We start from the raw sequence: 13,774 nt of genomic DNA on the forward strand, positions 1-13,774 counted from the left end.
TAATAATAATAATTATTATCATTATTATTATTATTATTACTATTATTATTATTATTATTACTTTCTGAGCTACAACCCAAGTTGGAAAAGCGACAAGCAATAAGCCCAAGGGCTCCAACAGGGAAAAATAGTGAGGAAATGAGATAAGGAAACAAATATTATTATTATTACTATCCAAGCTACAACCCTAATTGGAAAAGCAAGATGCTATAAGCCCAGGGGCTCCAATAGGGAAAAATAGCCCAGTGAGGAAAGGAAATAAGGAAATAAATAACTGAAGAGAACAAATTAACAGTAAATCATTCTAAAAAAAAGTAACAACGTCACAACAGACATGTCATATACAAACTATTAACAACGTCAAAAATAAATGTCATATATAAACTATAAAAAGACTCATGTCAGCCTGGTCAACAAAAAAGCATTTACTCCAACTTTGAACTTTTGAAGTTCTACTGATTCAACAACCCGATTAGGAAGATCATTCCACAACGTGGTAACAGCTGGAATAAAACTTCTAGAGTACTGCGTAGTATTGAGTCTTATGATGGAAAAGGCCTGGCTATTAGAATTAACTGCCAGCCTAGTATTACGAACAGGATAGAATTGTCCAGGGAGATCTGAATGTAAAGGATGGTCAGAGTTATGAAAAATCTGATGCAACATGCATAATGAACTAATTGAACGACGGTGCCAGAGATTAATATCTAGATCAGGAATAAGAAATTTAATAGACCGTAAGTTTCTGTCCAACAAATTAAGATGAGAATCAGCAGCTGAAGACCAGACAGGAGAACAATACTCAAAACAAGGTAGAATAAAAGAATTAAAACACTTCTTCAGAATAGATTGATCACCGAATATCTTAAAAGACTTTCTCAATAAGCCAATTTTTTGTGCAATTGAAGAAGACACAGACCTTATATGTTTCTCAAAAGTAAATTTGCTGTCGAGAATCACACCTAAAATTTTGAAAGAGTCATACAAATTTAAAGAATCATTATCAATACTGAGATCCGGATGTTGAGGAGCCACCGTCCTTGACCTACTTACAATCATACTTTGAGTTTTGTTAGGATTCAACTTCATACCCCATAACTTGCACCATGCACTAATTTTAGCTAAATCTCTATTAAGGGATTCACCAACCCCAGGTCTACATTCAGGGGATGGAATTGATGCAAAGAGAGTAGCATCATCTGCATATGCAACAAGCTTATTTTCTAGGCCAAACCACATGTCATGTGTATATAGTATGAAAAGTAATGGGCCAAGAACACTACCCTGTGGAACACCGGATATCACATTCCTATACTCACTATGGTGCCCATCAACAACTACTCTTTGAGATCTACTACTTAAAAAATCAATAATAATGCTAAGAAACGACCCACCCACTCCCAACTGTTTCAGTTTGAAAACAAGGGCCTCATGATTAACACAGTCAAAGGCAGCACTAAAATCAAGGCCAATCATACGAACTTCACGACCACAATCAAGGGATTTCTGTACTGCATTGGAGATTGTAAGAAGGGCATCACATGCTCCAAGGCCTTTACGAAAACCAAATTGCAAACTAGGGAATAGATGATTACCTTCAGCAAACCTATTAAGACGTTTTGCCAGAAGACGTTCAAAAACTTTAGATAATATGGGAGTTATGGAAATTGGGCGGTAATCAGTGGGACTTGAGCTACCACAAACACATTTACATAGAGGAGTAACATTACCAATTCTCCAACAAGTGCTAAAAGCTCCTCTTTTTGCTAACTTGCGCAAAATAACAGATAACTTTGGAGCTAAGAAATCTGCTGTCTTTATAAAAAACAAAGGAAAAATACCATTTGGGTCTACACCTCCATAAGCATCAAGGTCCATCAACAGAGCTTTAATCTCACGAGATCGAAAAGCTAAACTAGTTAGTTTAGCCTCAGGAAAACAGGAATGAGGAAGTTCAAGTTTTTCATTACTCTGTTTACTGTCAAAAACATCAGCCAAAAGGGTTGCCTTTTCCTTTGGACAGTGAGTGACTGAGCCATCTGGTTTAAGTAAAGGAGGAACTGTTGCATCTACACCAAAGAGTGCAGATTTAAGGGTAGACCACCATTTATGTTCCTGAGTTGTACCAGAGAGGGTTTCTTTTATGATTAAATTGTACTCCTTTTCAGTTGAGGCATAAACTCTCTGAGCAAAAGCTCGAAGCTGAGTATAGTTGTTCCAGGTCAAATCTGATCTGTTACCCTTCCAAAGGTGATAGGCCTCCTGCTTCTCCAAATAAGCACGTCTACAACCATCATTGAACCACGGTTTGTCCTTCATTCGGTACCTTAGCACACGAGAAGGGATACGCCTATCAATTATGTTGACTAGATTCTCATTCAAAGAGACAACAGGATCTACACTATTATATAATTGTGACCAATTCAAGCACAAAAGATCATGCAAAATCCCATTCCAGTCTGCTTGGGATTTCATATAAATTTTACAGGAATATGATATATCAGGGACAGGCTGCTCAGTCTTCACTAATAATGAAATCAAGGCATGATCAGAAGTCCCGACTGGAGAATCAACCTTACTAGTTATAACGCCAGGGGAGTCAGTGTATACGAGGTCCAAGCAATTACCAGACCTGTGAGTAGCTTCATTTATGATTTGCTCACAGCCTGATTCAGAGGCAAAGTCTAAAGCTCTTAAGCCATGGCGATCGGTAGGAGAGATAGAACTTAACCACTCCCTATGGTGAGCATTAAAATCACCAACAAAGACAAAAGAAGCCTTTCTATCATCTTCTTGTATCTTAGCCATAATGGTAAGAAGACAATCGAAGATAGAATCATCCATGTCTGGATTCCGGTAGATCGAACACAAATAAAAGTTGCTATGCCTGCCACAAACTTTTATTACCTGAATCTCATGACATCCACATTGATAGCAGGACTTATGAGAAGCAGGGTACTCGGTCCTAATATACACCGCCATTCCCCTGGCCCTAGGAATGGCATCACGTTTCAGCATTATTGGCTTCTTAAAACCAGTTATAAGGAGCTCAGATGAGTGCCTCATATAAAGGATATGAGAAATAATTAACAATAAAATATTTTAAAAACAGTAACAACAACAAAACAGACACGTTATATATAAGCTATAAAAAGACTTATGTCAGCCTGTTCAACATAAAAACCTTTGCTGCAAGTTTGAACTTTTGAAGTTCTACTGATTCAACTACCCGATTAGGAAGATCATTCCACAACTTGGTCACAACTGGAATACTGTGTAGTATTGAGCCTCATGATGCTGAAGGCCTGACTATTAGAATTAACTGCATGCCGAGTATTACAAACAGGATGGAACTGTCCAGGAAGATCTGAATGGAAGGGATGATCAGAATTATGAAAAATCTTATGCCACATGCATAATGAACTAATTGAACGACGGTGCCAAAGATTAATATCTAGATCAGGAATAAGTAAGTTCCTCGATTATCACACAACGGCTCTCTCGCACAATATGTGATATTTTTCATCGTTAGCGTAATTAAAATACAATTATTTGTGCAACTCATTAAGGTTCTTCGGGCTGATATAATTTTCTTTCCTCGATTTAGCAGAATTTCACAGAAAATTAATTAAAAAGCGCAATCATTTATAGCTTTCCTCTACGAAAATAACATTCTTCTTATAACCCTTTTCCAAAAGGACAGAAAAACAGGACTAAGAAAAGACCACATTCCAGAAGAGCCTATGGATGAGAGGATTCCAAAAACAGATCGAGTTATTGTCTCTGTTCCAGATTGCAAAAAATATTAAGGACAACGTTAGGTACCTGAAGATTGTGTTCTTGGACAACTAGGGAAGAGAGAGAGAGAGAGAGAGAGAGAGAGAGAGAGAGAGAGAGAGAGAGAGAGAGAGAGAGAGAGAGAGGTTAAGGACAGCATTAGGTACCAGAAGATTGTACCCTTGGACAACTAGGGAAGAGAGAGAGAGAGAGAGAGAGAGAGAGAGAGAGAGAGAGAGAGAGAGAGAGAGAGAGAATAATAATAATAATAATAATAATAATAATAATAATAATAATAATAATAATAATAATAATAATAATAATAATAATAATAATAATAATAATAATAATAATAATAATAATAATAATAATTATTATTATTATTATTATTATTATTATTATTATTATTATTATTATTATTATTATTATTATTATTATTAGCTAAGCTATAACCCTAGTTGGAAAATCAAGATCCTGTAAGCTTAAGTGCTCCAATTGGGAAAAATAGCCCAGTGAGGGAAGAAAAGAAGGAAATAAATAAACGATATGAAAATTAATTACCAATAAAATATTTAAAAACACTAACAACATTAAAACAGATATGTCATTTATAAACTATAAAAAAACTTACGTCACACTGTTCAACATGAAACCATTTGCTACAACTTTGAACTTTTGAAGTTCTACCGATTCAACCACCCGATTAGAAAGAACATTCCACAATTTGGTCACAGCTAGAATAAAACTTCTAGAATACTGTAATCATTTGCTGCAACTTTGAATTCTTGAAGTTCTACCGATTCAACCACCCGATTAGAAAGATCATTTCACAACTTGATCAAAGCTGGAATAAAACTTCTAGAACACTGTGAAGTACATTCGTGGAAAACCCCAGAAAAATATAAACAAGGAAAAATAAGAATTCTGTGAGACTGTTCCACCGAAATAGTTGACATAAATCTCGTTTCTCAGCCCTAAACGCCATACAGCTTGTTATTCGGAATCTATTTTCCCATTAACTCGGTCCCTTGATTAACACCTTCGTCGCTCGTAAGAATTCGGTCCCTGTCATAATGCACAGTAAAAGCAACGCTCAATCAATCTTATAGTTTAGTGTCATGCAGGCGCTGCACGACGTTCAGAGACAGGAAAAAATACACGATTGCGTGTGTGTGTATGTGTGTGTGTGTTTCCGCACTCAGTTTTAAAGGTCGCTCATGAATGGCAGAGGTAAGAGACAGTGACATATGATCAGCGCCCAGGCTAGGACCAAGGAGGGCCAGGCAATTGCTGCTGATGCCTCAGCAGGTAGATCTGTATGTTTAAAGGCCGCTCATGAATGGCAGAGGCAAGGGACAGTGACACTGCCCTATCAGGCAGGACAATGCCCTAGAGATTGACCATATTACATATGATCAGGGCCCAAGCCACCTCTCCACTCAAGCTGGAACCAAGGAGGGCCAGGCAATGGTTATAAAGGCCACTCATGCATAGCAGAGGCAAGGAACAGTGACATTGACCTATCAAGCAGGACAATACCCTAGAGTCTGACAATATATACATATGATCAGCGCCCAAGTACCCTCTTCATCCAAGCTAGGACCAAGGAGGGCCAGGCAATGGGTGCTGATGACTCAGCAGGTAGACCTATAGGTTTAAAGGCTGATCATGAATGGCAGAGGCAAGGGACAGTGACATTGCCCTATCAAGCAGGACAATGCCCTAGAGATTGACCATATTACTCGACCTTTTGCTCGACCATGACCTTAACCTTGACATTGGAGTGAATTTTCATACACTCATACATGAACTAAGTTTGAAATCTTTGTGACAATGATGTCCAAACTTATGGCTGATTACGTGAATTGGACATTTTGCTTGACCGTGACCTTGACCTTCGAAAATCTAATCATTTCCAACTTTCTACATAACAGTTGATCCTTGCAAGTTTCATTACTCTACGATTAAAATAGTGGTCAGGAAACTGTTCACAAACAAAAACACACTCACAAACGGGAGTAAAACATAACCTCTTTCCAATTTCGTTGGCGGAGGTCAAAAGACATGTTAACTACCCCCAACGTATGGGATCAAGTAAAGATAAGCACCCCCGCAAGAACAGGAAGTGGTTATCTTTACTTGCTCGAATATGGGAGTGCTTTCCCTTACTTGCTTAAATTTGCGTAAATTAAAATTTCTACTAGTTGCGTTCACGATTTTTTTTTTTTTTTTTTTTGGTTTGGGGGGTGATTATTTACGTTATTCTGGCAGGTTTTTTTTTCAGAAAGTCTTAAGGAAACCACTCCCAATATGGCGCGTTCTGTGTATGAACAAATTATCAAGTCACTGTTGGTTGAGGACCCGACTCCTGCTTTTAACTGAATGAAGCAGCAGAATCTATTGAGAGCTGAACTGAATTGCATTCAGTGTAACATTTTAATGAAGTGGACAAAACGTTCTTCAATTCAAGACAAATATGTCTGGAAGTGTTGGATAAAACGTTCTTCAATTCAAGACAAATATATCTGGAAGTGTTGGATAAAACGTTCTTCAATTCAAGACAAATATGTCTGGAAGTGTTGGATAAAACGTTCTTCAATTCAAGACAAATATGTCTGGAAGTTCTGGACAAAACGTTCTTCAATTCAAGACAAATATGTCTGGAAGTGCTGGACAAAACGTTCTTCAATTCAAGACAAAGACGTCTGGAAGTGCTGGACAAAACGTTCTTCAATTCAAGACAAATATGTCTGGAAGTGCTGGACAAAACGTTCTTCAATTCAAGACAAAGACGTCTGGAAGTGCTGGACAAAACGTTCTTCAATTCAAGACAAATATGTCTGGAAGTGCTGGACAAAACGTTCTTCAATTCAAGACAAATATGTCTGGAAGTGTTGGATAAAACGTTCTTCAATTCAAGACAAATATGTCTGGAAGTGCTGGATAAAACGTTCTTCAATTCAAGACAAATATGTCTGGAAGTGCTGGATAAAACGTTCTTCAATTCAAGACAAATATGTCTGGAAGTGCTGGAAAAAACGTTCTTCAATTCAAGACAAATACGTCTGGAAGTGCTGGACAAAACGTTCTTCAATTCAAGACAAATACGTCTGGAGGTGTTGGACAAAACGTTCTTCAATTCAAGACAAATACGTCTGGAAGGGCTGGACAAAACGTTCTTCAATTCAAGACAAATACGTCTGGAAGGGCTGGACAAAACGTTCTTCAATTCAAGACAAAGACGTCTAGAAGTGCTGGACAAAACGTTCTTCAATTCAAGACAAATATGTCTAGAAGTGCTGGATAAAACGTTCTTCAATTCAAGACAAATATGTCTGGAAGTGCTGGACAAAACGTTCTTCAATTCAAGACAAATATGTCTGGAAGTGCTGGACAAAACGTTCTTCAATTCAAGACAAATATGTCTGGAAGTGCTGGACAAAACGTTCTTCAATTCAAGACAAATATGTCTGGAAGTGTTGGATAAAACGTTCTTCAATTCAAGACAAATATGTCTGGAAGTGCTGGATAAAACGTTCTTCAATTCAAGACAAATATGTCTGGAAGTGCTGGACAAAACGTTCTTCAATTCAAGACAAATATGTCTGGAAGTGCTGGACAAAACGTTCTTAAATTAAAGACAAATATGTCTGGAAGTGTTGGATAAAACGTTCTTCAATTCAAGACAAATACGTCTGGAAGTGCTGGACAAAACGTTCTTCAATTCAAGACAAATACGTCTGGAAGTGTTGGACAAAACGTTCTTCAATTCAAGACAAATACGTCTGGAAGTGCTGGACAAAACGTTCTTCAATTCAAGACAAATACGTCTGGAAGTGTTGGATAAAACGTTCTTCAATTCAAGACAAAGACGTCTAGAAGTGCTGGACAAAACGTTCTTCAATTCAAGACAAATATGTCTGGAAGTGCTGGACAAAACGTTCTTCAATTCAAGACAAATATGTCTGGAAGTGTTGGATAAAACGTTCTTCAATTCAAGACAAATATGTCTGGAAGTGCTGGACAAAACGTTCTTCAATTCAAGACAAAGACGTCTGGAAGTGCTGGACAAAACGTTCTTCAATTCAAGACAAATATGTCTGGAAGTGTTGGATAAAACGTTCTTCAATTCAAGACAAATATTTCTGGAAGTGCCAAGTTAAGAAATGCAGTAAATATAAGCACTACGAGTCAATTCGCAAAGATTCGTTTTTTTTCTTTTTTATCGATCAAAGCTTTCATTACAAAAGCGGATAGAAGGAATATTCTAGTAGTGTCAGAAACTGAGTTTTGCAGACAGTACAGTTATTGAATGTATCAGAAGTTACAGTTATTGACATGTTCATTTTTTCGTGAAATTTGCATGAAACATTTTAAAAGCAACCCTATCAAGCTTGGTGGACCAGGCACAACAGTCCAAATTAATGAATCTCGTTTTAGCCATAAATCAAAACACCATAAGGGGCATTCTCCTCAGAATCCACTATGGGTATTTGGAATAGTTGATCCTACTTTATCACAAGCCTTGGGTTATATGGAGATAGTCGACTCGCGCAATACCGAAACACTGGTTCAGGTTCAGGTTCTGGGGTGAGGCATAGCCTTTACAACGGCGCCTCTGTGTCTTTTAGTTTTGTGTGTTCCTTATTTTCACTAGTTTTTCTCTTTTCATCCACATTTGTTGTAGTATACTTTTCTTATTTTCAATATTCTCTTCACAAAAAAGGAATTTTCCAACTGTTTGTGCACTATCTTCTTCGTATGGTTGTTGGAGCTCTATTGCTTTTATTCTTATATCACTAAACTGTGGACAATATAATATAAAGTGGTTAGCATTTTCTTCTACATCACAGAATACACAGTTTATATTTCCATCTTGGTGTCTGTTTCTTATATTCAAGCCCAATGAGTTTGTCCTTGCTCTGAATAATAAAATTGACGAAACTGTTGCCGATAATTAGGAAAGTAGTTATGCCTGGAACAATTATTCACAGTGATCAATGGAAAGCATACAGGAACATTGAAAGGGACCTTGGATTCACGCATCATACTGTTAACCACTCCTTGAATTTTGCGGACAGGGCTACAGGCGTTCATGCACAAGCAGTAGAGAGCTACTGGAACAAACACAAAATAAGGATAAAACGGATGATCGGATGTAAACCAACATTTTTTTTAACTATTATTTGCATGAATTCATGTGGAGCGAACGAAACAAGAACGACAAGTTTCATAGGTTTTGTAACACTTTTGCAAGACATTATTGTTTTGATTAAATTCTTTTATGTGTTTATGATTTCGGGACTCAACATCAAATTTCAATGTTTATTTTTTTTTTTTTTAATATTTCTTTTATTCTAAGGACATTAATATTATATTTTTGTTCACTAATGAACGTCAAAATAATATAATGCGTTTAAAGTTGAAACCATAATAATGCTCATCTTTACTTGCTCAAATTCGGAGTGCTTTTCTTTACTTGATCCGAAATTACCATGGTAATTTTTTACGAGAGGCTTGAATTCAATGCAGTATATAAAGGTTAATCTGTTAAAAAAAATTCTTTCTATAGCCTTCGATTAAACTATTCTATAATAGGTAAAAAAGAAAAGAAAATAATCGAAAAATAAAATGCTGAACATAAAAGACTTGTAGGAAAATACCTCCTCGAAATCCAGGCATTTTCCCTCCAGGCTAAGATTTCCTCATTTGGGACCTCAAAGAGAATTAATATTTCCCTGTAGTTGCTTCTCTTTTTTTTTTTTTTTTTTTTTTTTTTTTTTTTTTTTGAAAAGAAAAGTTTTCTTGCGTATCTCATAAAATGTTTTAATTAGCGACTGTTCCAAAAGTTACCTTCAACGGCGCCTCGGTTGTCCGTCAATCTCCGGCAGGCGAGGCCGGCCAAGGATAGTAGTCTCTTGTCTTGTGCTTCGTGGTTTAAAGACAAATATTCTTCGTCTTAAGAAACTCATTGGTTTCAAGCAAGTTCTTTCGTCTCGAGATTCTCTAGTCTTTAGTACTAAATTCTCTGGTATGGAACAAATGGAATTTCCTCTACTGGATATATATATATATATATATATATATATATATATATATATATTTCAATACCTTCTTCGTGATATATATATATATATATATATATATATATATATATATATATATTTCAATACCTTCTTCGTGATATATATATATATATATATATATATATATATTATATATATATATATATATATATATATATATATATATATATATATATATATATATATGTTACAGCCAAACTGTGAAATCAGTTATTTCGTGAAATGACTAAAACTGTCAGTCATTACATGTAATGCCTGTAGGGGTTAGTACGTTCATGAAATGACTGATAATTCTAGTCATTTCGCGAAATGACTGATTTATTGTAATTTTTGTTACACCATATGGCTGTTATACTTTAGGCAAAGTGTGAATTCGTATTTTGACTCGGTTCCGCTATCTACGAAACAACTCCGGCCACGAATATTAATTGTCATTTTTGTTGCACCATATGGCTGTTATACTTTAGGCAAAGTGTGAATTCGTATTTTGACTCGGTTCCGCTATCTACGAAACAACTCCGGCCACGAATATTAATTGTCATTTTTGTTGCACCATATGGCTGTTATACTTTAGGCAAAGTGTGAATTCGTATTTTGACTCGGTTCCGCTATCTACGAAACAACTCCGGCCACGAATATTAATTGTCATTTTTGTTGCACCATATGGCTGTTATACTTTAGGCAAAGTGTGAATTCGTATTTTGACTCGGTTCCGCTATCTACGAAACAACTCCGGCCACGAATATTAATTGTCATTTTTGTTGCACCATATGGCTGTTATACTTTAGGCAAAGTGTGAATTCGTATTTTGACTCGGTTCCGCTATCTACGAAACAACTCCGGCCACGAATATTAATTGTCATTTTTGTTGCACCATATGGCTGTTATACTTTAGGCAAAGTGTGAATTCGTATTTTGACTCGGTTCCGCTATCTACGAAACAACTCCGGCCACGAATATTAATTGTCATTTTTGTTGCACCATATGGCTGTTATACTTTAGGCAAAGTGTGAATTCGTATTTTGACTCGGTTCCGCTATCTACGAAACAACTCCGGCCACGAATATTAATTGTCATTTTTGTTGCACCATATGGCTGTTATACTTTAGGCAAAGTGTGAATTCGTATTTTGACTCGGTTCCGCTATCTACGAAACAACTCCGGCCACGAATATTAATTGTCATTTTTGTTGCACCATATGGCTGTTATACTTTAGGCAAAGTGTGAATTCGTATTTTGACTCGGTTCCGCTATCTACGAAACAACTCCGGCCACGAATATTAATTGTCATTTTTGTTGCACCATATGGCTGTTATACTTTAGGCAAAGTGTGAATTCGTATTTTGACTCGGTTCCGCTATCTACGAAACAACTCCGGCCACGAATATTAATTGTCATTTTTGTTGCACCATATGGCTGTTATACTTTAGGCAAAGTGTGAATTCGTATTTTGACTCGGTTCCGCTATCTACGAAACAACTCCGGCCACGAATATTAATTGTCATTTTTGTTGCACCATATGGCTGTTATACTTTAGGCAAAGTGTGAATTCGTATTTTGACTCGGTTCCGCTATCTACGAAACAACTCCGGCCACGAATATTAATTGTCATTTTTGTTGCACCATATGGCTGTTATACTTTAGGCAAAGTGTGAATTCGTATTTTGACTCGGTTCCGCTATCTACGAAACAACTCCGGCCACGAATATTAATTGTCATTTTTGTTGCACCATATGGCTGTTATACTTTAGGCAAAGTGTGAATTCGTATTTTGACTCGGTTCCGCTATCTACGAAACAACTCCGGCCACGAATATTAATTGTCATTTTTGTTGCACCATATGGCTGTTATACTTTAGGCAAAGTGTGAATTCGTATTTTGACTCGGTTCCGCTATCTACGAAACAACTCCGGCCACGAATATTAATTGTCATTTTTGTTGCACCATATGGCTGTTATACTTTAGGCAAAGTGTGAATTCGTATTTTGACTCGGTTCCGCTATCTACGAAACAACTCCGGCCACGAATATTAATTGTCATTTTTGTTACACCATATGGCTGTTATACTTTAGGCAAAGTGTGAATTCGTATTTTGACTCGGTTCCGCTATCTACGAAACAACTCCGGCCACGAATATTAATTGTCATTTTTGTTGCACCATATGGCTGTTATACTTTAGGCAAAGTGTGAATTCGTATTTTGACTCGGTTCCGCTATCTACGAAACAACTCCGGCCACGAATATTAATTGTCATTTTTGTTGCACCATATGGCTGTTATACTTTAGGCAAAGTGTGAATTCGTATTTTGACTCGGTTCCGCTATCTACGAAACAACTCCGGCCACGAATATAGTACACATTACTCTCACCTCCCTTACTACAGGATCAGTTTATTCTAGTACCTTGACAAGATGTCTGAGAGCATAGAGTTAAAATTTCGTGAAGAGTTATTATCTAGGTATGAGAAGTGTTCCAAGTATCTCATTCCGAAAGACGCTTATTTTCAAATGATTGAGGACATTCGTAGAGCTAGCGAAAGAAAGAACACGAAAAGTCGTCACGAATATTACCTTCTGAGTAAATATGAAGTGTTACAGTGTGGGGATGTTGAGAAAATTATTAAGAAACGACAAACTCTAGACGAAACACCGGTGTGTACTATGTCTCCATTGAGGACACATTTGACATAGTTAAAAGAGCACACGTTACAACTGGTCATGGCAGTCGAGACAGAATGACAAAAGAACTCCAAGTGAAATATGCCAACATTCAGCGAGATACAATTGAACTATTCAAGTCATTATGCCTGGAATGCCAGAAAAAAAGAGAAAGCGACCAATGACAAAGGGTGTCGTAGTTAAACCTATTCTGAGTACTGAATTTTCATCGCATGGCCAAGTTGATCTCATAGACGTGCAGTCTATGTCATGTAGAACCTTCAAACGGATTATGGTGTATCAAGACCATCTGACAAAGTTCTGCGTTATATGTCCACTCACATCAAAGCGTGCAGCTGAAATAGCATTCCAACTTGCTGATATCTTTCTACTTCTGGGTGCTCTTGTAATCTTTCAATCAGACAATGGTTCTGAGTTTACAGCTCAGATTATTACTGAACTACGTTCTTTGTGGCCTGAATTGTCAATCGTTCACGGCAAGCCTAGACACCCACAGAGTCAAGGCTCTGTTGAGCGAGCAAATGGTGACATAAAAGACATGCTTGTAGCGTGGATGGCTGACAACAACTAGACGGACTGGGCTACAGGCATCAAATTTGTTCAGTTTTCCAAGAATTTGGCTTACCATGCAGGGATCAAAAGAAGTCCATATGCTGCAATGTTCGGTGTGAATGCCCGAGTTGGACTGATGTCAACATCACTTCCACAAGAAATCATCAGTTACCTGCAGTCTGAGCAAGACCTTATAACAATGCTTCAGCAGCAAGAAATAGATGCCAACGAGCCTGAAACAGAAGCTGAAGCTGATGTCAATGAACCCGAGCGAGAACCAGCCGAAGCTGAAATGAATGAGTCTGAACAAGAGCCAGAACCACTATCCCAGCATCAAACGAAACGAAACTTGATCAACTTCATAACAGCATCAGCTCCCAACGATTAGCAGCAAGTGAATCTCGGAGATAACAAGCAGAACGTATGGTTAAGAGAAGCCGAACAGAATTAGTAGCAGGTGAGATAGGAGACAACATTGCTCTTCTAATTCCATTGGTTGATCGAGGTCGTGGAGACCCAAGGAACATCCTAGGCGTTATTGTGAGTAGGAGCATGAACGACCAATACAGAGTGGCCACCAAAAGTGGTATTCTAAAAGGAAGCTAATCCAGGAATCAGTTTGACATTTGTCCTGAGAGATTGCTGAAAGGAAGTGACATTAACAATGACATTGAAATTTCT

General features: G+C 37.3%; 1 protein-coding gene across 1 annotated transcript; it reads left to right on the forward strand.

Annotated features, from left to right (window-relative positions):
* Window positions 1-12,665: 12,665 nt before the first annotated feature.
* Window positions 12,666-13,112, forward strand: LOC137650462 (KRAB-A domain-containing protein 2-like). Its single transcript, XM_068383687.1, has one exon. The coding sequence runs from the start codon at window positions 12,666-12,668 to the stop codon at window positions 13,110-13,112; it is 447 nt and encodes a 148-aa protein (XP_068239788.1).
* The last annotated feature ends 662 nt before the right edge of the window (window positions 13,113-13,774 follow it).

This window comes from Palaemon carinicauda, chromosome 12, assembly GCF_036898095.1.
Source record: "Palaemon carinicauda isolate YSFRI2023 chromosome 12, ASM3689809v2, whole genome shotgun sequence".
Taxonomy (NCBI): Eukaryota; Metazoa; Arthropoda; class Malacostraca; order Decapoda; family Palaemonidae; genus Palaemon; species Palaemon carinicauda.

Excerpts from the sequence above, each read along its gene's own strand:
- LOC137650462 (XM_068383687.1), top strand. The coding sequence starts at position 12,666 with ATGCCTGGAATGCCAGAAAAAAAGAGAAAGCGACCAATGACAAAGGGT.